Source organism: Elaeis guineensis, chromosome 1 (assembly GCF_000442705.2).
Source record: "Elaeis guineensis isolate ETL-2024a chromosome 1, EG11, whole genome shotgun sequence".
Taxonomy (NCBI): Eukaryota; Viridiplantae; Streptophyta; class Magnoliopsida; order Arecales; family Arecaceae; genus Elaeis; species Elaeis guineensis.
Window position 1 is genome coordinate 167,359,934 of NC_025993.2, and position 25,553 is coordinate 167,385,486.

The 25,553-nt window shown below is 39.1% G+C and overlaps 1 protein-coding gene across 3 annotated transcripts; it reads right to left on the reverse strand.

Moving 5' to 3' along the window:
* Positions 1-270: 270 nt before the first annotated feature.
* LOC105060254 (dynamin-2A) lies at positions 271-21,473 on the reverse strand. 3 transcript variants are annotated; one of them, XM_073247574.1, is made up of 23 exons: positions 20,948-21,473; positions 20,706-20,756; positions 20,478-20,598; positions 20,149-20,256; positions 18,212-18,273; positions 17,813-17,930; positions 17,324-17,666; positions 16,249-16,396; positions 12,324-12,425; positions 12,115-12,234; positions 11,294-11,377; positions 11,030-11,157; positions 7,692-7,776; positions 7,344-7,482; positions 6,911-6,987; positions 6,745-6,801; positions 4,790-4,937; positions 4,534-4,697; positions 3,765-3,878; positions 3,617-3,684; positions 1,507-1,679; positions 716-905; positions 271-489 (listed from the first exon to the last, which is right to left on the reverse strand). In XM_073247574.1, exons 1-23 carry the CDS (start codon positions 21,083-21,085, stop codon positions 465-467), a joined length of 2,763 nt encoding a protein of 920 aa, XP_073103675.1. In that variant the 5' UTR covers positions 21,086-21,473; the 3' UTR covers positions 271-464. The 3 variants fall into 3 exon arrangements, with proteins under 3 accessions (XP_073103675.1, XP_010942179.1, XP_010942178.1); XM_010943877.3 differs by having other exon boundaries at positions 271-905; positions 7,692-7,767; positions 20,948-21,472; XM_010943876.4 differs by having other exon boundaries at positions 271-905; positions 20,948-21,472.
* Between the last annotated feature and the right edge of the window lie 4,080 nt (positions 21,474-25,553).

Consider the following 25,553-nt stretch of genomic DNA (forward strand, 5'->3'; position numbering starts at 1 on the left):
AATATTGAATCTCACTAATACACTCCGGTTAAAAATCCCAAAAATGAGACTAGCAATATTGTCTTCCATTAAAAGGTTTTTTTGCTCAGCACTACGTCAGCTAGATAGCCTATATGCTACTCCATCTAATCATGGCCTTTCAAATATGCCTCCAATATTCCGACTGATCATCCAAGAACTCTTTTGGGAGGTCTGTCAGCAAAGCGTCGTATTACACCCACAGCAAATTGCTTAGTACTCAATTTATCAAGCTAACAGGAACAGAAAGGCTACAGAAAACAACATGGACATGGAAACAACTGGGCCATCTGGCAGTATGAATTTACACAGCGTTGCTTGGAAAAAGGAAAAGAGATTACATCTAAATGTATCATTAACTCTATTAACAGAAAAAGGTGACGAGAAAAATTGCTACGACTCGTAACAAACTGAGTGGTTCCTTGCTGAGGCATGGCATGACAAGATCACGGGCATCTTGTATTCTCCAGTCTGAAAAAAAAATAGACATATTTCTATGAGGAATGGAATGGTCTAGCAGGTCGGACTATGCTGTTGTTTCTTCTCTACCGTTGCCTGAATCAGCTTACCAAAATGAGAAAAGCACAGGAAGATGTGCACCCAACAAGAATACATAGAATATTAGCTACCATTCAAACCATTAGCCGCCTAGTATCTATACACTGATGAACTGCTTTGCGGTGGTGGAGGGGGCAACCTATTTGGCGTCCGACGGCTACCAGAATTTGGACCTGCACTGGCATCACCATTCTGTGCAGGGTCACTGTACCGACGGCCGTGGCCATTGCTGCTAGATCTGTCAAAGGAGCGGTCCACAGGTCCATTTGCTGCAGCATCAAATGCTGATCTCCAATCATCAGCCGAAGCATTGGCCCTTGGGCTGCTTTCTGCGGAGACAGTAAATCAAAACGCATCATATTTCCAGTCTAGATTGGACACTCCTAACAGAAATTAATCAACTTTACAGTACTGTATGCATCATGCATATATTTTCCCAGGTAAAATACAAGTCACACCATTATCCAGAAAAAAGATGCTAGCGCTCCGTGCTAAAAAAGTTGAAAAAACTAATGGAACCGCACAGGTAGGTGATGTCTGGAATACAACCAGCTCGGTTAGAAACATGAACACAAAGCTTGCCTGTTGTCCAGAAACATGGAGTAAAATAAGATTTGTTTTATGAAATTTTGTTATGCAGTTTATGGAAGTGAAACATTTGACGCTTGAGAACATCATGGAATATTGGACAATAATTATTCATATTTCATGCGAAACAATATCATCTATGTTAGAAAGCACAAATATTAAATGTTCCAAAAGAAAACATATAAGAGAACGAGAGAAATGTACTATGGCAAACAGTCAAATGCATAACCATGCATCAGGTATCATTGCTTTTTCTCCAAGAAAAAGCTTGTAGTCCACATAAGAATGATGAGTCCATCGATCACATCAACATAAGTGTTATATAGGTCATAAAATTCTTACCTGCACCAGTCCCATTACTGGACCAGCTAGCAGCAGCAGCTCGATTATCATGGATGCTTAACTGACGAGTGAGTTTAGAAAGAAGCGAAGACTGTCTTTGAAACTTTTCTCGTCTATGCTTGACATTTTGATCCTCTTGGAGCAGTTCTTCAATCCTTGCTGTGCTTTGAGCACTAGAAATAATCAAACAAAACAAGGTTATGATTATAAAATTGAAAAAACTCGCACCACAGGGATTGGAAGGCATAAACTGGATACAAACAATGCAATCTTGTCATCCTTTTTCATGTGAGAGGAACAGCACAAAAGGTATCACTATGTTTCACATCACAATCTCAATTTTTTACCTCAAACAAAATAATAGCTTAAATAATGTTATCCTCAAGTTTACCATATACTCACTAAATCATCACCATCAGTCATAATGCCTTCTAATTGCAAAGAACTGTATTTATCACCTAATCCGCATCATTTGGCTAAAATGAATAAGGTACAATCTGAAAGGCCATAACTTTACTCATATGAAGTAACATCCATAATAACTTCCACATATCAAAATCACATGTAATCAATGATTTAACTATTTAGAACCTAATGTTATGCATACAAGGAACATACAAACAACAATTAAAGAAGACTCCCTATAGTTTTTTAGATTTTTTGGCAGATAATATTTAGAAAGATATAACAGTAATTGGGTCCTCAATAATTACTGTAATTTGAGATTCCAAGTCCATTGCAATAAACAGTGCCTGACAAATAGTCACAAATCTCTGGCAGATGATTATTATATTTAAAACGAAGAAGGCCCAGCAAATAATGCTGTAATTTCTTTACTATTAAATGCAATATGGTTATTATGGCGGCGAAGATTTTCATATCAGAATTTAAATGTATGCATTCTTCTGGCTGTGCAATTATTTCTATGACAAGGCAAGAGTTCTGATAACATTAAAACTGGTTGAAAAAAAAATGTAAACCATGATAAATTTTTGGCTTTTTGAACTCAAGCAAGGGTATCATCAAAGTTTAAGTTAGAAATGGCATAACAATGTGAAAGAATATAGACTAGAATAAGGGTTTAAACTACCAGCATTGGTACACATACTGGTACTATGTGTTGGAACAATACAGACACACAGGATGGCTCCATGTGCAAACACAGCAAAAATGAGGGTACTAGATGTGTTAGTACAGTACCGCACAGGGGTTGTACCTATGCCAGTATCTTAACAGTACACTCAGGAACAGACGGTAGAGATCAGTACATATCGATACTACAACTCTTGCTATATTATGAAATCTTCTGTGTAAACTTCATCCAGCCTCACCCACAGTGAGCTCAAGCCAGGAAGGTCCAAGAAGAAGCTAGTCCATCCATACAGGCGCATAGCACAAGTACATAAACAATTCAAAGTAATATACACATTTAAACAGCTTGTACACATGCCTGCAAACTCAACCACCCAGGATACACATGTGCAAGATGATCATCAGAACCAAAACAACAGTCAGGACTGACCTATAAAAGGTAACAATTGGGGTGGGGCTCATAAGAACAGCAGATTTTCATTGAATGTCAAGGATGCAATAACAAAATTGTATTTTCATGAATTCTCATGCCTATGCATGTATATGTAGATATATTCAAGTGGAGTTATAAATCAGTCATAATGCAAAAAAGAGTTCTCATACCCAACCAAATTCAAAGATGGGATTTGCAAAATGCATTTCTAAACCACTGGATACAGTCCACATCATACATGGTTTAAAATGCCTAAAGCAAAAAAAATTGTAGGTTTTAGACCCTTTCCACTAAATCATGGGTTTAAAATGCCTATTCCCTAAACCATCCCAAAAGCAGAATATCATGCCATTAGAATTAGAACTATTGAGCTGACTTGATCCAAAGGCAAGTGATCTCCAAAATAACTTTTTTTTTTAATTTATAAACATTTATAGATCACATCTTATGGTGTAGGTCCCACTTTGCAACCCCCATCTTTGAAGTTGGTAGTATAAAATTCTGCTTTCTTTTCCCACCTTGATTACATTACTGTACCCTTAAATTCATTTGTCTGGGGGAAAAAAAACGAAAAACGCAACCAACCTTACAGAACTATATAGCTGATTCAGCATGTCTTCCTTTGCTTTCTCCACCTGACAAAGCACAACTGCCTGCACAGTCAGAAGTAGAACTCAGAATCCAGAATATGCCAATTAGGTGGATAAGGCCCAGAAAAATATAATTCAGAGACCTTTGGAACATTTGCAGCAAGGCTGTTTAAAACAGCCTCCACATAACCACGAACTTCTTGAGACATCCACCTAAGTTCTTCCTCTGGATCAGCAGGCCTTCTAGACATCGTCTCCTGGAAAATAATCGAGTTAGTTGGAGTACTAAAATCACAATGAAATGTTGACAAGTTTTGAGCACATCTTTGGTGTCTGATCAGCACCAAGTGAAGGTAGTCCAGAATGCCTATATAAAAATGTGCACATGCATGCATGTCTGTGTTTGTGAGTGTGTGCGCGCGCGCCCATTTTCTTTGGTCACAAGGAGTCGAAACTCCAGAAAAACGAAAATAACTAGAATCAAGAGAAGCAAAAAGTGTTTTTTTTGTGCATATGGATGTGCGTGCGCGTGTGAGAGGAGGAGAGAGAGGCACGACAGTTGACAGATCAGTATTCATCTTTTTTTTAAAAAAATCACTAAAAAGGAGAAAAAAGAACAACCATCCTTTGAAATCAACGCAAGTTCTCTCAGAGACTTGGAAGACTACAAGTAGCAATGTATGTAGCAGCACAGGAAGCATCACTTCCAGATAATTGCAATAACATTACATATACCCTTGAAAATGAAAAGCTTGGAGCTGTTTAATTTTAACTATAAGAACCAACTTCTTCATACCAACTCAATAAACCCAGAGTTTTTCAGGAAAAAGATGAAACCTAGGAAGGTTTAGGGTATGAGAATTAGTTTCCAGCTTTGTTCAAGATGATGGTATTCACAAAGTTAGGACTTACTAAAGAGCCATCTGAAAGGCTTTGTCTCATGGAGGGATTAGCGTCAGAACCAGGCATGCCCTTCTGTGGTGATCTCTTTGAAGGTTGGACAATATTCCGTATCTTGTTTACCCACTCAACTTTGTCAGCCATGTTCTCAGCCTTTAACACAACAGCACTATGTGCTGCAAGCTCAACAATTGTTTCAATTAAATGTGGAACCAGATAAAGAGGAGCAACAATCATCCTTGCAGTAATGTATGCATGCAGAAGTTACCTTTTAAAACAGTCTTGTACGGAACCTTGCTAGTTATCTTGAACACAAGACTTGGGCCTTTACCAGAATCTGGTCCATTTACCTTTTTTGAGTCCTTGGAACTTTTAGGAGGTCCCTCCTCATCTGTGACCTCTTCAATATTGCATTCCTGCAGAACTAATAAACTAATTAAGAAAAAAATTGAAGGACACCAACCAGTTTGATGTAAGTTGTGGAATAGTAACTAAAGAAAACAGCATGCTTTTAGCCTCTAAAGCTAATGTGACATGATTCCTGTCAATCAAGAAAGAGAGGGCATATGTAGATCTGTAACCAACAATCTTCTCAGCAAATTGGAAACTGATACACAAATTGCAAACTACTTATATAACTTTATATGTTTGAGAGAACTGAGTTTCTTGCAGAAGGCACCCAATCACAATAAAATGCAAGGTTTTAAATCCCGTGGGACGGGACTGTCCCAATTTTCCCATAGAACGGGACGCATCGCCGTCCCGCCCCATCCCGACACTTGGGACAGAAAATGTCCCAAGACGTCCCAATCGGGATGCTGGAACGCTAGCAGGACGGCCTGTCCCAACACATGGAATGGTACCCCGTCCCGATGTCCCACGGGATATCCCGAGACATTCCGCTCGGACCTGAATCCCTGATAAAATGCATTCAATTTTCTTACTCTTCAGAAAGATAATCAATAAAAGAATAAATTGATAAGGGGAGAGAGAGAATAGCATGAGCAATAAAAGAATTGGGCCATAAATTTGAAAACTTTGTTTCAAATCTGATTCCAGTCAAGCCAAGAGAGTTTTTAGTTGAGGCAGTTTCCATTCAAACTTTGAAAATCTGGATATAAAACAATAAAAAACCCAAAAAAATAATAAATCATAAAGAAAAACAACAAAACAAAAGGATACATTAATAGAAAACATATAGTTCCACATCTGAAATGTTTTTAAAATTGTCGAAACGAATTAAAACATTAAAAATTCAAAAAACCAAGAAAAACAAAAAAAAAATACCATACAACTTTTAAAAGTCATTAGATATATTTGCAAATTTAATATACTAGTTAGCCAAATTTTTATCACCAAATATATGCATCAGGACAAAGTAAAAGTTGTTCTTTAAGCTATTCATATCATAGTTTGTTAATTTCTATAAGTTTTTGAACTACATGAAATATGAGCAAGGACTAACAGCCTTTTAGCCCATAAAACATGTGTGTGTTATCAAATCTACTCAAGCATGCTTAGTTTGAGTCTAATTTTGTAAAGATACTTCATAGGATATCAACCTGTCAGCTACGAGCAAGTTCAATATTTTTGGAAAACAAAAAAGAATCAGAAAGAGATTAAAAATAAGACTTTTGACCTTTATAAGTCATTATCAGTTCAAACACTAGTCGATTTCAACTTAAACAGCCAAAACAGGTCAAAATCAAACCGGAAGCATTTTAGTTTAGGCAAAACTCGGGCAACTTCAGATCCAGACCAACATTTTGGTTTCAACTGAAATTTCAATTCCTTGGGATTGCAGATTCTTCTCATGCCAAAATCGCACGGTGGGTCCCCAATAAATGAAGAAACTGAGTGATGTATGAGAGGACTGATAGGAACAGAAACCTCATCAACCAACCTACAGAACGGAAAACAAAACCTCCATGCCCACCACAGAATTCAAGTCCCAACTTAAATACTTTCAACTACATTCAAGTCCATAACTCAGGTTACTTGGAAATGTAGCAAAAGAAGAAACAAGTCATAATGCAAACTTAATTATGATTTTAAAATATTTGAATATTAAGCACATTTTTGAGGTTCATCTTAACATATCTCCAAGTTCCAACAAATACCAAAGGACAGCAACCTTGCTGTGAAATTAAACCCCATACCACCCTTTCTATTGTTTTTTTGGAAAATGATATCCAGAGAAATTAAAAGGAAAGCAAATAATACCTCCAAAGTGATAACACCACGGAAATGTCTTTCCTCCTGTTTCTTAGTGTAACCAAGCTGAAACAGTAAGTCATTGTCAGATTGGTTTAATCATTCCAACCAAAGACATACTATATTAAATCAAAAAGAATAAAGAATAAAAGTATAGAAAGATCATACTACTAACTTTTCCACTTTTTTCATTGAGAACAAACCATCGCCTGCTCCAGCCATTTGTTTTTGCACTTTTCTTCAACAAATACCCTTTTAGATAGATGGAAGGCATTATGTTCAGACTTAAGTTAATCCAATAAAATCTTTAGGAAAAATCTGAAAGAAACCTAGCTCAAGATATACCAACATTAGACGTACATGTAGGGAAAGGTAGTTAAAAGTGGGTGAATGGTTATTAAAGTAACTTATATGAGTGCCTCAGGCACTCAGCAAAGAAAGCCCACTAGGAAACAAAACAATTTGAGCCATTTATCTATCATGACCTTCCCAGTGTTCTAAAAGATGGTTACAATATATGCAGGTGATCAGAGGACTACATAGAGCTTAGGTAATTAATATGGTATAAGATATACTGCCAAGAAAACACGACCAGAAAAAGTACTAACCTGCTGTTATTTCCCCAGAAGGACCAGCAATCTGCAAGGCAGATCCCTCTTTTGCATCTTTCTCTGATTGATTAGACTTCTCCTTCATCGATTTCATGCTACCACCTGTTGGTTGGGATCCTGGTTGAGGGCTTGTTGCCTGGTTGATATGATAGAAACATGTCATAAAAAATATAAAAAATGAAACAGAAGAACTCTGTTAATGCCACATAACTCTCTAAATAGCAACATGAACATTTCAAACTTTTCGAACCAGAGAAAATCGCAATGCAAACATTTCAAAAATCATGTAAACCATTTATTGCTAATACGAATTTAGATTGCAATACAAAAAAAGGAAAAACTCACTCTGTTCAATATAGCTTGCTCTGCCTCATGCGCCTTCTTTGATGATCGATTCTTCAGTTCCTCCTCGCGGCGTTGCCTATCCATTCTAGTAAAGTTTCATGTTAGAGAACTGCATAAATAGATCAGTTTCATGTTGAAAATCTCTCATAAGGTTGACCAACCTCCCAACTAAGTTTACAGCACATCTGAATCCATTTATGTCAAGAATAACAACCAAGCCTTTTCCCAATGACTAGGGACTGTTTATTGTGCACAACTCAGAGATGAGAAGACAACCAAATATTTGCATGAGTGGATATATTGAAAAAAAGGTGAAAATTGTTTAACAATTCTCAACGTGATATCAATAATTCATGCAAATTTTGCCGATTCCTGGCTTATGTCAGTGGGCAATTTGTGGAAGCATCTCAACAAGAACAATTCCGTAGTTCATGAAGTTCCCAAGTAAGATCATCATGGAAGGGAAGCTCTACCCTCAGTCAAAGCCAAAAGAATGAGGATTGTAGGATACTGATTTTTATTATTAAAAAAAGAAGAAGAAATAATAGCAAATTTTAACGTTAAATGTACACCAGGAAAACATTCTATGAGATTAATTAAAATAAGGGTCAAAATGCATAGCAAACAAAAACTTAAAATGTCCTAAACAACATGGAAAAAAAGGACTCAGCAGCATATAAATCCAGAGAGCAGGAAGGAAATGAAAGCAGACACCCAAGTTTTTACAATGCAAGCCTACTAATTTAATATGCACCCAGTGCTTGCAAACAACAATGCCAAGGCAAAAATATCAGACCCTAGCCTCCTCATTAGAACTTTTCTAATGGTTGACTGCCATCTCCATCCACATTAATACTGTTTACTTCATCTTACTTCTTTACTTATGGAGCATCATTACACTCATGAATTAGTATATACCAAAGTATTTCTTCTTAGACTGCAGCAGGATATAAAGAGGCAGCAGAGAGATTCATCCACTGATAACATTGGAAGTATCACATACAAATTCAATACTAGTCAAAGCATATTATGTTAGTTACATGCAAAAGAATAATATAGAAAACCACAAATGTGACATTATAGTATTACCATAACTTTTTTCTGTTCCCTGTTTTTGTTTATCATATTAGTCAAAGTAAATGTTTTGAAAACATTTAGACAGCATTTTTATGACAACTTATCCATGCATTATGTAATAACTTTAATGTACCCATAGTCAAGGTATCATAAACTACCTTAGATGACCTGTAGAACCTAACAAGGCCATGTGCATCAAATATCAATATGCATTAAGCCCATCAGATATGCATAAAATGAATTGCTGGAAACTTATTTATTGATTACCGCAAATGTGTGAATAAAATTATTTAAAATTGCCCAAACCATTGAAAAGTAAGAAAGAGTAGTAATTAGCTATAAATAAAAAAGAACATATATTGTAAAAGATATTTATTGAAACAATTATATGCATGCATGTAATGTATGCATGTATGTATGTATGCATGTATGTATGTATGTATGCACATACATACATACATACATATATGCCCAAACCATTGAAAAGTAAGAAAGAGTAGTAATTAGCTATAAATAAAAAAGAACATATATTGTAAAAGATATTTATTGAAACAATTATATGTATGCATGCATGTATGTATGTAATGTATGTATGTATGTATGTATGCACACACACACACACACACACACACACACACATACATATATGCCCAAACCATTGAAAAGTAAGAAAGAGTAGTAATTAGCTATAAATAAAAAAGAACATATATTGTAAAAGATATTTATTGAAACAATTATATGCATGCATGCATGTAATGTATGTATGTCGCATGCATGCACGCACATACATACATACATACATACATACATACATATATATATATATATATATATATAAGAATATATATGTTTATGTATATACTATCTAGGTGTGTGCATGTATGTGGACTATGGCAAAAAAAAAAAAAAACAAACAAACAAACAAACCAACCAACCAACCTTGCCAAGTTCACAGATAGGTGTGGTAAGAATCTGGTAGAAACTTGAAAGATCTAGTTAAACAAGCACTTAATGTAGTCATGTGACTCTAAGCATAAATGCTACTATTTCTGATGCTACAATTTATGAAGAATCTGATCTTATGAATTTAATGTGACTCATGCCACTGCCTTTAAGATGAATCTTCAAGATTGTGCAATAATGCTTGGATCTACTGGTTAAGATGAGTAAAAAAAAAAAGTAAATATTTACAGAAAAGGCCCACTTTATTTTTGCTTTTGCATATTTTTACAACTTCTACAGCAAGAATGATCCGATCCTGAAATTTTCAGATACTTTTGCCCCTTGTCCCGCTAACGCACTCCAGCCAGAGAATTTGCATTACATATTCAAGTATGTACATTCAACTTCATTTAGACATATGTCTGAAGAGTATCTGCTGGAGCCAAGGCCAAAAGAATCCAAAAAATTTTGAAACTATGCTATTCCCACAATGGTGGTGAGAATCTGCAAAAAGGAAAACAAAGTGTGACATTTGGACAAAATCTAGAATGAATAACCTAATTTGTAATTTAAAACCTTAGAATGTTTGGTTTCAAATCACCTAAATACATAACCTTTAAATAAATAAATTTCAGCCCAGCAGAAACAGTAATATCTTACATGGGTTACTCAAAGAAAGGAGGAATGTGAAGTTCAAAGACTTTGAGATCCTCAGTTTATGCTCTCCCAAAAAATTAGCAATGTAACTCAATTGTTCAAGATATGAAAAGGCACAATATTATATGCTTAATCTGCAATATGTTCTTGCTAATGATAGCTTTGGGTTATAAAATAACATGAATACAGATTTCTGCAAACTCAAATGGCCTACATTTCTGATTAAATCTTTAAAAAATCATAAAAAGTCAAGTACATAAAAATAATACACAAAAGCATAAAAAAAGGGGACTTCCGTTGATACTTCATAGGTTACACTAATGATGAACAACTTAAAAGTGGTAGGAACATTTTTTCACCCAAAAATAAATAAACAGAAACATAAGCGGTTGAGTTCAGAAGGGATAGTCAGTGATTTGCTATAGAAGTGGTATTGCATCAGCTATCAAGTGTAGATGCAGGAAACGGAGAACATAATTGGCAGTATAGTAACATATCTTTTTTTTTTCTTTTTTGGGTGTGTGTGGGGGCACATAACAAGGACAATTGCTTGGGCAGATCGTAGCAATTTATCTATTAGATATAAGCCCATTAATGATGAATGTAAAATTTATCAGCCTAATCTGATCAAACAATAGAATCATCAGGACACACAAACAAACCTTCGTTGTACCAGGCGGATGAAATGTTGAGGAGGAACAAAAGCACGCTCCATGTCAACTAATGCAACAACCATCTTTTTAGCATCATTCCTAAAACCCTCTAGTGCAGCACTTGCAATTGCAATGACCTTGCCAAAAAACACTATGATACTCAAATTCTATAGAAAACTATCACAGGAACGGTCATGTATAATAGCCGGAATGAAAGGATTGGGGAAAAAAATTGTTTCTATTAAATGAGATTGGTATTGACAGTGACACTACCTCACGCTTGTATGATGGGTATCTGCCAAGTCCCGGGGTAGCATTTGCAGAAGCAGAAATGATATCAATCAAAACACGGTGAACCTGTTTGGGCATTTGAAAATATAAGTACCAATAGAAGATATGCACCCAAATTTACAGATTCATCCAACATATATATTATATACAAAAAGACATTAAAATCATCTTAAAAAATGGTTGTCAATTTTACATGATAGGTTTTATGTCCTTGACAAGCAGGTGGTCTTACACATGTTAGAATGTAAATCTATTATAGGCATGCTGAAAAGAAATACAAATATTCAAAAATCATGCCTAGCCCCCATTTAAAAAGTTGAAGGTGGTTCTTAAAGAAAGTTGAAGATACTAATGCAAGCAACTGTAAGCAAATGTTCGAGAAAGAGAGAGGAGAGAAGGAGAGAGGACATCTTCAGCATCTGATAAGGAGAGGAAGTAAAAATACGCTGAAATGAACTTCAATAAAGATTAATACAAGAACAGAATGAGCATACAAGGGTACTGATCCTTACTAGGACCTTTCTGTACTTAGAAATGAGAATCATGCCGATGAACACTGCAAAGGACAAATGAACAAATTCCATAACAAAGCAGAACTGCAACCAAGGACCATTTAATACTTTGAAAGGTAAAGTACATCTATTCCAACATCAACATCCAAGATGTAGAAGTTGCATGGAAATTATGTAGAATGCAAAGAATGCACAATGGTTTGTGTAAATCATTCAATGAAGAAATTCAACACATAACTATAGATTTTTTTCAACTAAGCAAACGGGATACCATACAATTATTTGAAATACCTCATCCACACAAAGGCGTGCTGGTTCTTTTGCAAGTTCTAGTACTCCTTTTATCAAAGATCTCAAACCTTTCTCAGGAGAAATTAAATATGGCTGATAACCATCAGCTTCCAGCACAATCTGGATTGCAAAATCAGATAAAAGGAGCAATTAGAAGCTAGTGATCAGAGTAATAAAAGCTGATTAATAAATAAATACATATAAGCTACCCGTTTGACATTATTGATGTCAAAATGTCTGTCCAGTGGAAGCTGCTTTATTCTGTTAGGAAAGTTTCCCTCAAAACTTCCAACAACTTTCCAACCTGCACCCTGTAAATGAAATGCATGCATTAGGAGCATCTAACAAAGAGTGGAGATCAATCAATGACCGAAATTAGATGACTAATGGAAATTTGCAAATTACGTGCCTTAAGTATTGTCTAAACAAATGAAACGAGACAGCCAGCAAATACAACTAAATATTCGTACCATACAAATGATATTGTATTAAAATGCTGTTCATTGTTACAAAGCAGTGCAAGCTTTAATTCCCAAAATGTAATGCTTAAAAGGCATAAATAATTTCCATCCATCATGGTCATTTGAAAACTTCTCTCAGACCCAAATAAAAGAATTCCGCAGCCTTTAAATAGCCTGGTCTAGCCTCGTCAACTTTCAATTCCATAATGTGGTTAATTTGGAACTTCCTCAGATGTGTAGACCTTAGTAGTAAGATGCATCTATTTTGCTAACACAGATCCTTAGTGCATCCTTGCTATAATTTTCTTTTTAGGTGATCCACGTTCTCACCTGCAATGAAATCCATTCATGCACTGGCACCAAAATTAGGAAACTAAGGTGCAGCTCATCTCAGAAATATCCCTCATCTCTGCAGCATATTTAACTTAACAACAGCTTCAAGGCTGACACTTATCATGTCAAATGGAACAACAAATATCAATATGTGACATACCAGCATGGTGTGGGTGTTCATTACTTTCTTCTTGTAGAGCATGTGTTGAAACTTGAAAGTGGACTATAATAAAAGGGGTGCAGAAGACCAGAATGTCCCACCCAACAAGAGTGTAGCGACATTCTAATAAAGAAAGTCATTAGTGCTTCTAAAACTATGAAGAACGTTGTTGCCCAATGTTTAAATGCCCTTAGCTCACATGATCTGAGAACACTATTGTCCTGCTAGGCAAGAAAGAAATTCAACATCATCAACTGACTTCAAGATAAATGTCTGTCTGCATTTAATTTGACATGTTATTCTGCAACAACAGAGTTGTCAAGGTCAAGGACAGGTCTCATCATCAATAAGCACTCTGTTTGCAGTTTTACCAAGTTGTTCCCTCTTTTTGCAATCCTCATCTCAATGCAGCCATCGGCACCTTTCTGTGTGCTCCTGTTCCTCCAATACAAATCCCTGAATGGGTGCACTGAGAAAAGACCTTCTTGCTAGTCCTTCCAGATGGTATTTGCAATTATGCCACTTAATGTCTTGTAAATTTATCAGTAGCTATCAATCACATCTACTACTGCATTCAATAGAATGACACAGCCATTGTCTCTAAAACTTTAACTTAAGATGAATACTCAAAAAAAAAAAAAAAATGAAGTTTCTATGAAGCCTCAGGCATGATTAAAAGTTGTTAAATTACTACAAAAAAAAAAAAGAACCCACCAAGTAGAATAAGTTTGTTGCACTCTCACATGCTCTCCATGCATTCTTCATTACCCAAAAGGACCAAATCTGATCATTGGACCTCATCGGAATATCCATTGATTGAGTCCTTAAGTAGTAGTGTGACTGACCATAAACATCATTGATTATTTGAGGTGTGCTAAAATCATAACATTCTGCTAGGAAGATCAAAATGACTGGGTCATTTTTCCAACAGTGAGTCTATTGCCTTCATGTGAGGAAAATTAATGTACAAGTACCATGCAGTCTGCATGTGCATCTTTCACAATTGATCCCTTGAAGGCCATGAAATTCAAAGGCCCCACAATCTTGTAATCTCGTCATGGCTTATGGATTTGATTACAGGTTATGTTAAGAGTCAACTACATGGAGATTAACTAGGCTGGAAGACTAGCAGAGCTTCAAAGGACTTCGATTTGTCGCAATACTATAAACGGTAATAAACTCAAAATATTAAAATAAAAACAAATTAAAGAGGGTAGCGGATTAAGATGGTTCTCAACCTAATTATAAATGATTCCACTTTCAACTATTAAACTCATGTATACAAACTTCTATAAAAGATGGCTCATCCAACTTCACTGGATGCTTGCTCATATTTGGTACTAAAACTCAAAATAACATAAATCAATCTTCAAAAGCCACAAAAAATCCTGGCAAACGCTTAAGTTGCAATTATAAAATATCCCAAAGATTATCTCAAATCTAGAATAATAAAATGGTAGATTCCTCACACTAAACCCTCTGCATTCCAATATCCTCAAGCTTATATCTCAATCATATGAAGTACTTGAGATATATTGATACACATTCACCTTACCAATGATTTAGGTTATTCCAGAAGGAAATCGAGTTTAAGAGTGAATGGGGCTAATAGGGGTGTGGAAAAGCTCATTTGAAAGCATGATATTTTGTTAAGTCTTAGAATTTCTTTTAGGATTGATGGCTTTTTTTTTTTTTTTTAAAAGATGGTTACCCCTTTTCTTTTCTGAGTTTAGGTCAGGCAAGAATAAAGATTAACTATGCCCCTTATCATGTACTGTACTCAGTGATTCAAGTTGCGAGGCCCCAAGCTTCCCCAAGCGAGCCTAGAGGACTGGCAGACTGGACAAATTGAGCAGGGCCATCTCCAGCAGTTAAGAATTATGAGGGCCATTTGATCTTACCAACAGCATGAAGGAAGTAGCGACCAAGGGTCTGAACTTAGGAAGGACAAGATGAAGAGGAGGGAGGGAGGACCCAAGAGATAGACAGATAGACAGACAGATAGAGGATAAAAGAAACAAAAGAAAAAAAAGAAAAGAAGGCGTAAGACAAGGAAAGAAAAGAAAGATCAAAGGCTAGCTGCCCCACTTGCCATCCACCCCTTACTCTCAATTGGGTCTTTCCAAAGGCCTATTTCCTCTTTTAGTCAGATACACAGGATGAAGGTGAATTATTCTAAATACCATCACCTAGGTTTAGGCAATCCTCCATAGCCGTACTTGGGCCCAACCAACCAAATGACCCATGCATGCAACAGGCCATCCAGCATGTGCTCAAGCAGCTCACCTGTCTCAGGCAGCTTACTCAAGATGTGTCTGGATTGTCATGGTGGTTGCAGCATTTGAAGTGTCAAATGTGCTGATTGTAATCCTCATTGTTTGTTTATCACAAGTTCTGACCTGTTTATTTCTAACTTTTGAGGCTGTTGGTCATTCATTACTTGATAGAGTTGCTTGTCACAATAAACTTTGAACCAAATTTTTATGAATAACTAATATTTATTAATTTGTAAAGATAACTGAATTTGCATCGGTGACTTCCATATTATACAAAAATAGGTTCTCAAGTGCACATAGAAGTTTTGTTCTCCCAATTAAACTTTTGACCTTTAATTTCTTTCAACTAATTGCTAATTTTCTAGTTTTACTCTAATCAAGAATCCAGCTAGATATCCAGCTGAGCACCCCACTTCCTCTGTAGCCATCAGGTTTCCAGCCCATAAGAATAATATTTATATGCACTCGAGAAGAGCTAGTAACAAATGGCTTAGAATACCTTCCACGTCAAATGAACTGATCTAATATGTAAACTTACTAGAAAGCAAGATTCTTATAGCGAATCACGCATCACGGGAGAAGGATTGTTACCAATGTCAGTTATTTGCTCTATTTTCTTCAATATTTACTCATGTTGCCCAGAAATTATAGTGAGGTATCTCCAATTAAGATGCCAGCAAGTTAAAGCATAGTTGGAACATGTAAGCACCCTAATCTTTACATCAATTGGCAATGTGGTGTAGTGAGATATGCATTCACCAACATATTTTCCAAAGTCAAAAGATATAGGGAAATGCAAGCACATGATGATGTAGCCAACCCAGAGGTTTGCAACTGCATATCAGTTTCATATGCAGAAAAAGAAAAACCTCAGGATACAACCACAAACATTATAAGTACTGACCTCACCACCTGCAATGTGCGCAAGAAACTTATCTTCAAATTCTCGGCAAAGCTCCAAAGCAATAGCCCTAGTACCTTCTGCACTTTGTACCATTTGTTCACCAAGCCTTACCAATTCATCTTGCACTATCTGAGACTTACCCTGTAACCTGCAAAGATTAATTTGAACAATAAAAGTAATTCAAATTTTACGTGACTTTCTCTCAACTTGGGAATGTAAGCCAGCAAAAATATCTATGAGATGATCAACTTCAGCCTGTGGCATTCTTGACAAGTATACTGTCTTTTGGAGTTGGCAAATCAATTTCTACATTGATGTAAATTAGCAGAGCTTGAGCCAAATCTCACATTTAAGTCATCAAAATTATAGCAACAAACCTGGAATGCAATTTTCTACTCTGAAATCATGTTGCTTGAGGAGAACGAGTGTCACATATCGCAAAAATGAAATGCATCCACCAGGGGAGGGAAATTAGTTTCATGGGCAAGTATGCACTTAAAAGGAGAAAATGTAACAACCCCTCCAACATCGAAGATGACATGATATACAAGAATTAGCATATGAACAAACACCCTTAAACTAGATATTTTATGTATCAGTCCATATATCTAACATGCTTGAAACAACAAGTACCAAGTGTCATCAATTCCAGCATGCTGTGTCCACAGCAAATGTGCAAAACTGCATGGACGGTTCACATCTCACAAAGGAATTGTGCATTGCTGCATTTGATGAAGTTCAAACACGGCCAACAACTGAGACCATGTTAATGCTTCATTTTAGGGAGAAGAGTAATACAGAGGTCTATTGAAGATGTTGAGCCAATTAAATAACCTTTTTGTTATGGTGAATCCAGTATGCCTCTTAAAGTGGGTAGCTCATAATCAAATGGAAAGTAGGGATGAAGGGATGAAAAGCACACTGCGAATTTAATATGTTTAGCATAATTTTCCTCCAAACACTTGACATTCCAAACAAACATTTGGAATTTATTAATCTGTGTAAGGTAATATTCAATAGAATATAACTAACTATTGCGCAGCTAAAAGTATGTAAAACTTGTAAAAAGATTTACCCTGAAAGAAGGTTCGGAAGCCTAAGCTTCATCCGTTTGCGAATCTGCTTGGCAAGGTTATCCACCAATGCTACTCTGCCCAGCTTGCTTTGGGGAGCTCCTGCAAGTATAGATTTAAGACTTTCACTCTCAGCTCTCCAAGCGGTTTCGAGTGAATTCTCAGATCCCACAGATCCAGCTTGTGCTGAAGCAATAGAAACAGATTGTCCAATCAATGCAACCCATGGAATATCAGAAGTTCTTGGTGGTCCCTGATTCAAAAGAAGAGCTTGAACAGCTGTAAGACATTTCTGATCTCCAGCTGCTTGATCAATCTTGCTAACAACACCAATTGTTCTTGTCCCTGCAACACACAGAAACACCCAAACAACAACGACAACAAAATCAATCGATGACAACAGATAAAAACATCAGTAAACATAAATATCATTCCAACGATTACTGTTATAACTATGGAGATTGGGCAATTAGCTATAGAGTAGTACGAACCTTCCGCATCAAATTCTTTAGCTAGTCTAAGAGCTCGAGATGAAGAAATTTCTGGTGCTTGGGCAGCTGGTACAATAACTAGCAATATTGCATCGTTATGTGCAGCAAAGTCACTGATCTGGAACAATACATGTTACCACCACATCCCCCAATACAGACAAGAAAGGAATTAGTGCTGCCAGAACAAATGTTCTGGAAAAAAACATCAAGCAGATTCAAAACCATTACATAACCATTATTTTGCTTATATTCAGCTTGATTTCTATTCTGCCAATTACCCTTATCCAGCACATATCATACATATTATCAAGAATTTAGCAGCTACCAGTGGAAAGATAGGAAATTATCCAATAGCGTCTATGAATATTGGAATGAAGGTAAGTGTTCATAGCTACTTACCATGGACTCATCCATGGCCCGCTGGTCTAAACCAGGAAGGTCAATCAATTTGAGAGGAGGAGCTGGTAAAAAGAAAAGCATGTCAGCTCAGAGTAGAAGTGACTAATACAACAAAAATTAACAGAATTCAAAGTATGCTGCAGCTGAACAGTGTCATTAAATAAAGCAAACAGTCACCTGAAAGCAAGTAATGCAAGATAAACATTGCAGATTAGTTTTTAAGGTTTGTAGTCTTAGGCAATCATAAAGCATGCGCTTAAATATTCTTCTAATGCACCTTCTCATGAAAAACCACCAGCACAAAGAGTTTAATAAAGGTCAAAGTGCACAAGTCAACAGCCATCTAGGAAAGATATGTTTGAAGAATCAAGTGTTCCCTAATTAAAGTCTGATAGTTCATTCCACCTATAATCGCATTCAAGTTGCATTCCATGTATTCATGTTTCATTCCAGTTATATGCTGAAAGTTACCATTTGGTGTTCACCTCCTCTTAGTCTTGACCATCAATATCATATAACATTAACACATTAAGAAGCCTCCTAAATATCTAAAGTTAGTGCATTTAAAGCAAGAGCAGAAATTCAAGAACATGAAAATGAGCAATGATGATGGAAATTCGAATGGCAACCTTACAAGCAGTTCTGCCGAAGAAAAATTTGCTGTGGGATATGGATTATCAAGTGATATCGCTAGTAAGTCTGGCAAAACAACATTCTTTTGTAATTACAGATACTAGAAACCAAAGGAAAAGGAGTGAAACCAGAGGATGAATTAGGATAAGATGGACCATAAGATCCTTTAGAGATACAAAAGCGAAAACGAAGTATGAAGACATGGAAATTGGGTGGTTAGTTGCACTACAATAATCGATAAAGAAATCCATAATAAAAAAATTTTAAAAAATCATTATTGACGTGGAACAAAATAAATAAACAACATGACAATTGGATGCTGAGGTCCAACAATGAATAAAGCAAGAGATGTCAAGTTTTAATGACTGACATATAACAATTGGAATAAAACCATTTGAATATTAATTTTGATGGGGCAAAGGCTTGTAAGCTAAGTATGCAGTTTGCTATCATCTCTATAACAGATGTAACTCTAAGATTTTGAATTAAAACCATAGTCATTCTACTGAAGCACCAAAAGTCTTCCTAAAAGCAGCCTTGAGATGTAAATTTAAAGATATTAAGTTAGAACACCCTGTTACCGAACACTAATCTTCTCGTTTAACTTGACTGCTAAGATCTCTAATAGATACTCAATCACATACCTCTTAAGCAATCAAAACAGCAACATCCCAGATGAAACAACCCCTGGTTTTTCTAGTCTATTAATAAGTATGGTGGCTGGCCAGCTAACCCAATCCAAAACCCACTGCAAGAAAACCATTGGGCCCAACAATGTCGCTGGTTTCCACAAAAAACCAAGCTGACAAAACTCTGTAAACTCCAGCCATAAAAGCATCTGTATTTTGTCCCTGTATTTTACCTTTCTTTTTTAATTTAAAAATAAGCAAACTATACCTGTACATCATGACTGAGCCCTTGACAATGTTATAGACAGAGGTATAACAGGAAAGACAATAATAAGCCACCGACAAGTATGGAACTTGACAAGCTTCTTATGGTATGAAGGTGAGAGTTATCATTTTTGCTCTCCACACAAGAACATTAGAAGGTAAGCAGTTGATCATACTAATATGCATGATAATATCAATAGTGACAGTCATGGCAAATTAGAGATTTTAAATTTTACTCCCCCACCGCCCAAACAAAAAACACACTTATCAAAACCTAGATATTTTCAAGAAAGCTGAGGGAAAAAATTCATAGTTTGTAAAAACTAATTTTCAGTGTTACTGAGCATAGAACAGTGACAAGGTCAGTGGAATCTAAAGCTGCATCTGAGAGGGGAAAAAAGATCGACAAACCTGTACTAGTCCGAAGCTTCAAGTATATCTCATCCGAACGGCTCTTTCCTGAGCTATGAACTCCTGTGCCCTTGCTCAGTCTATCCTGAAGAGAATGTCTAAGAGCACCTACAACAAAAACAAAAAAGTGCCACGGCTATCATGATCAAGACGCAGGAAGCACAGCAATGGAGGCTCATCAAGTCACCACGGTAAAATGGTTAGGAAAAAAAAAACACTAGAAAAACGGAGAAAAAAAGCATCTAATTAGCTGATAGTACTAAAAGAAGAAAAGAAACCACGAGGACTACATAAATAAAAGCGTTCATCGGGGTTATAAAATATCTTACTGGAAGAAACTTGCTGAGATTTGTTATCTATCTGCAAGATGATCGATTTACTGCTCAGTGAACCATCTCTTTGCAAATCAACACTGATGGGCGCTCGAGTGGCACCGTTTTCTCCCGTCGGCTTTAACAAGATAACAACCACTCATCAATACAGGCCGGATTCATGGGAAAGGTTTAAAATAAGGAAACAAAATGAAGACTTGGTAATTAATTTCTAAGAAAGCGTACCAGAACAGGGTGCCCGATTAAACTGTTCAAGACCGCCGATTTTCCAGCACCCTGGAAACATCTTAGAGTGATGAGATTTCCAAAAAGATTAAACGCAATTCAGACGAAGAGCAGAATAACCGAATCCGTCAAGAAAACACCCCATGTTTTAGAGTTTTAGGGTTGCAAGAACAGGCAAGATAATCGTAACCACGAGTTAAGGAGGGAGAGAAGGGGGCGAGTAGGGTCAGAAGCGGGCTTACGACATTGCCGAGGGCAACGACGTTGAGGAAGGTGGAGGTTCTATTGGACGAGGGCTCGTCGGGGTCCGCGTCGGCGAGGAGGGCCGCCGCCTGGATCATGGAGTCCGATAGCTGGATCAACTCCTCCATGGCCTCCATGATTTCTGAAGACGAGAAGATCTAGATCTCACGGTACACCGATCCGATCCGAGCGCCGACCTAGGGCCTCCAAGAAACGGCCCCGGGAGGAGTCCGATCGGAGAACAAAGATCCGGATCTGGAATTCCAACAAGATCGCCCCCGACGACCTCGATCGCTCCAAGAGGGGGAAGGGCAACAACAGGGACCGGAAGAGATCGGAGGAATTTATAGGAGAGGAGAGAGGGGTCGGGTCACCGACGCGCGCCGATGTAAGGCGTCTCCCTGACGGCAGGGCGATGGTTGAACGGAAGGGGAGAGGGAGGAGAGAAAAGAAGGGGCGGAGACCCAGGCACGGGGCGAGAGCGTAACAAGGGGTCATTAAAGGGCACGCACACAGACGTCCCCGAATAAGACTGGGGCCCTATGACTATCTAGTCGGAGTCCGGTCGTTTGCGGGGGTTTCAAACTTTGTGGTGCAGTGGCGCCTCTCGGTCGCTTCGTGGAGAGGGAATCCGAAACTTTCCTTAATTTACAGTTTTACCCTCCGAGTGATGATGTTGGGGGTAGGGTTTTTTGACCATTGAGTGCGAATGTGCTAGCTGACATCTAATCATCAGCTATAAATCCTCCGGCTGGGATCGCACTTGGCCAGCCCAGCCCAAACAATGGCAAGTGGCAGGGCTGTGCCCGATCCATTTGTTTGAAGCGGATCCGGTCTATAGATAACCAGACCAGGACTCCATTTTGTTTGTGGAGTTCAAATAATTATGTGATGCGGTATAAAATTAAGCTGTCAATGGATAGATATGGTGAGTAATTTTGAAAGGATTTGAATTCTTAACTGTTACACCTCTACAGTTAAGAAGATCCAAAAGTGAGAGGATGATTATGGAAGGTTATAGCTCATATGGCTCATCCTTGATTTCCGCCTCCAATTATAATGGATAATGGATCCTGAATTTCCACCTCCAAGAAGAACATGCTCTTAAAGAGAAAAACTCCCACGGCTCAAAGCATTCATGGTGAGAGACTGTTAAGCCCTCATTTATTATTATGTTCTTCTTTCTTGCAAGTCAACAGGTCTATGAGTTGCCAATGCCGAGGTAAAGACTTGGTCAAAGTAAAAGGCAAGGCCGAGGTGAAAACTAAGATCAAAGTAAAGGTTGAAAACAAGGTAAAAGTTAAGATCAAGGTAAAAGCTTAGATCAAGATCAAGACCAAAGTTGAAGTGAAGGTCATGACCGAGATGAAGACCAATGCCAAAGTGAAGGCCGAGATCAAGGTGAATATCGAGGTCAAAGTGTGTTGGGTGGAGGTCTGGCCAGGACACCACCTCCCAAGATCCTTTCAGTACCACGCGATGCAGCAGGAAGAAAGAAGAAATAAAACAAAACAATCAAAATATGTGGATCAGCCACAAAAGTGCTCGCCTCCACGAAGCATGCAAACTTCACTATGAAAAAGAAATTTTACAAGAAGAGACCTCATCCTCAACCCTTGTACACCAAATTCTCTCTCTCTAGAAGTTCTCCTCTCAAAAGCTCTCTCTCTCTTGGAAGACCTCCTGAACCCCTGAAGTGCCTGGCGTCCGCTGTCCAGGAGCCCTGCTCCTTCTCTCACAGCAGCCTCACGCCTCTCTCTCTTCTCTTCGGGTTCCATGCGGCGCTCTCTGCAAAAAACTGGACCACCCCCCTTTCCTCTGCGTCACAGGCTCTTTTAAAAGGGTTAAACATGACTTAGATTAGGTTTAGGAGTCCTTAATCAACCCAAATCACGTCCCAGACTATCGGATCAAGATCGGGAGCTCCCTGGGCCCTCCGATCGCAATTGGTCCACGAAATAGTGCCGTGGACCGCATGAGAAACGCCCACGCAGTCCACAGGCCCACCCGTGGACCGCCCGGTCCATGGTGGATCGGAGAACAGGGCCCAGGCAGGGCACCTGGGCCGCACCCGTGCGCCCGCCTGGGTCGCGCGCCCTACCGGGCCGCCCGCCCGCTGGGCCGTGTGTCCCGTGCGTTGGCCCCGCCTAGGCCGCGCACCGCCGCCTGCAGTCGCACCACCGCCGGCCTCCGACGGTCCTCCGCCGCCTCGAGTTTCATGTCGATTTTAAAAGCTCGTATCTCCTCCATCCGAGCTCCATTTCGGGTGATCTTGATCTCGTTGGACTCCATTTTTTATCGCAAATCACCTTGTGGGCTCAATATAGACTGAATCTCAAGGCATCAAATCCTAACAATCTCCACCTCGACAAGATATTCGGCCTCCTCCAAACTCTGAGAACTTCTGGATCTCCTCGCCCCCATGCCCTGGGGCAATCGCCTGCTGATCATGGATGGACAAACATAGAAGTCGAGCCAGACTGCTCGATCTCATCTCCGTCGTATGATGTGCTCCTCCTGACTTGAGACCTGCTCGGGGCATCGTCCTGCGGCAATAGGAATCTCACCTTGCGATGTCGCCTCTCATCCTCTTGAGTCTCCTGTCTCGTGCCCAATCCACCTCCTGGAGCTTCATCTCGCTCTGGACTCCACCTGGCTCCCGAAGCTCCACCTCGCATTGGGCTCTCCGCCAGGTAATAATGTCCTCTGCTCCCTTTCTTCTCCTCCAGCACAATCCTATCGCCGCATAGCACCCTCAGAATTTCTCCACCAGCTACCATCCTGTAGCCTCCCGAATCTATTCTGCTAAGTGAGATAAGATTCCATCTGAAATCAGGTATGTATCGGACCTCCCCCAATCTCCTCACTGCACCGTCATGTATCCTCCAGCTGACCATCCCAATGCCTCTGATCGCATAGCTCGATCCATCCGGCAGATATACAGTGCTCTCACTGTTCTTCAGGGAGTCAAACTGCTCCTCTCTACAACATACATGATAGGGGCATGCAGAATCTAATATCCGCTGTTGGAAAGAAGTAGATATCTTGTTAGATATCTCCAGGACATCTCCATCTGAATCGCTGCCGGCCGTTGCTACAGCAGTCACCGTCCGATTTTTGAGTTGAGGGTAATCTCTGGCTAGATACCCCAACTCCTCACACCGGTAACACCTGATTTTGCTCAAGTTCCTTCTGGACTTTGATCGTCCTCGTTGCGATCTCCTGTCGCTTCATCTACCGCCTCTGCTCCTTCAAAAGCCACTAAAGCTGAGCTACCGCCACCTGAGCTCGAAGCTGGGTTCTCCCTCCTGAAAACCTCATTCTGGAGTATCACCGCGGTGACCTCATCCATCTTGATGGTGCTCTTCCCTACTAGAAAAGCAGTCACCAAGGACTCATACGAAGGGGGAAGCGACGCCAGCAAAACCAGTGCCCTGGTCTTCTCGTCAACATTCTTGCCAATGCTGAGGAGGTCGATGAGGATCTTCTAGAAGTGGCTAAGATGCTCCTGCATGCTTTGTCCCTCAGTCATCCGCAGTTGGTAGAACTGTCTCCAGAGGAAAAGAGTGTTGGTGAGAGACTTCGTCATGTTCAACTCCTCGAGCTTCGACCACAGCACCATCGGGGAAGTCTCGCTCAGCACATAGATCACCACCTCATCCGCAAATACATGCGGATGGTACCACCGCCTGTATCTGTAGCCGTTTCTAATCCCGCACCTCCATGGTGGTCGGCTTCTTATCGCACAAGAGAGCATCGATCAACCCCTGTTGGATGAGCACGTCCTTCACCCTTGCCTGTCACATGGAGAAATTGCTCTTACTATCAAACTTGTTGATCTCCATCTTGATTGTTCCTGTCTTCTCCATTTTCAATCTTGCTCACCACCGTTGCAATCTGTATCCTTGTACTGCCTTGCTCTGATACCACTTGTTGGGTGGATGTCTGGCCAGGATACCACCTCCCAAGATCCTTTCAGTACCACGCGATGCAGTAGGAAGAAAGAAGAAACAAAACAAAACAATCAAAATACGTGGATTAGCCACAAAAGGACTCACCTCCACGGGGCATGCAAACTTCACTATGAAAAAGAAATTATACAAGAGGAGACCTCACCCTCAACCCTTGTACACCCAATTTTCTCTCTCTAAAAGTTTTCCTCTCAAAAGCTCTCTCTCTTGGAAGACCCCCTGAACCCCTGAAGTGCCTGGCATCTACTGTCCAGGAGCCCTGCTCCTTCTCTCACAGTAGCCTCACGCCTCTCTCTCTCTCTTATCTTCAGGTTCCGCATGACGCTCTCTGCAAAAAACCGGACCACCCCCCTTTCCTCTGCGTCACAGGCCCTTTTAAAAGGGTTAAACATGACTTAGATTAGGTTTAGGAGTCCTTAATCAACCCAAATCACGTCCCAGACCGTCGGATCATGACCGAGAGCTCCCTAGACCCTCCGATCGTGATCGGTCCATGAAATAGTGCCGTGGACTGCGTGAAATGCATGAAAAATGTCCATGCGGTCCACAGGCCCACTCGTGGACCGCCCGATTCACGATGGACCGGAGAACAGGGCCCAGGCAGGGCGCCTGGGCCGGCCCGCGCGTGTGGGCC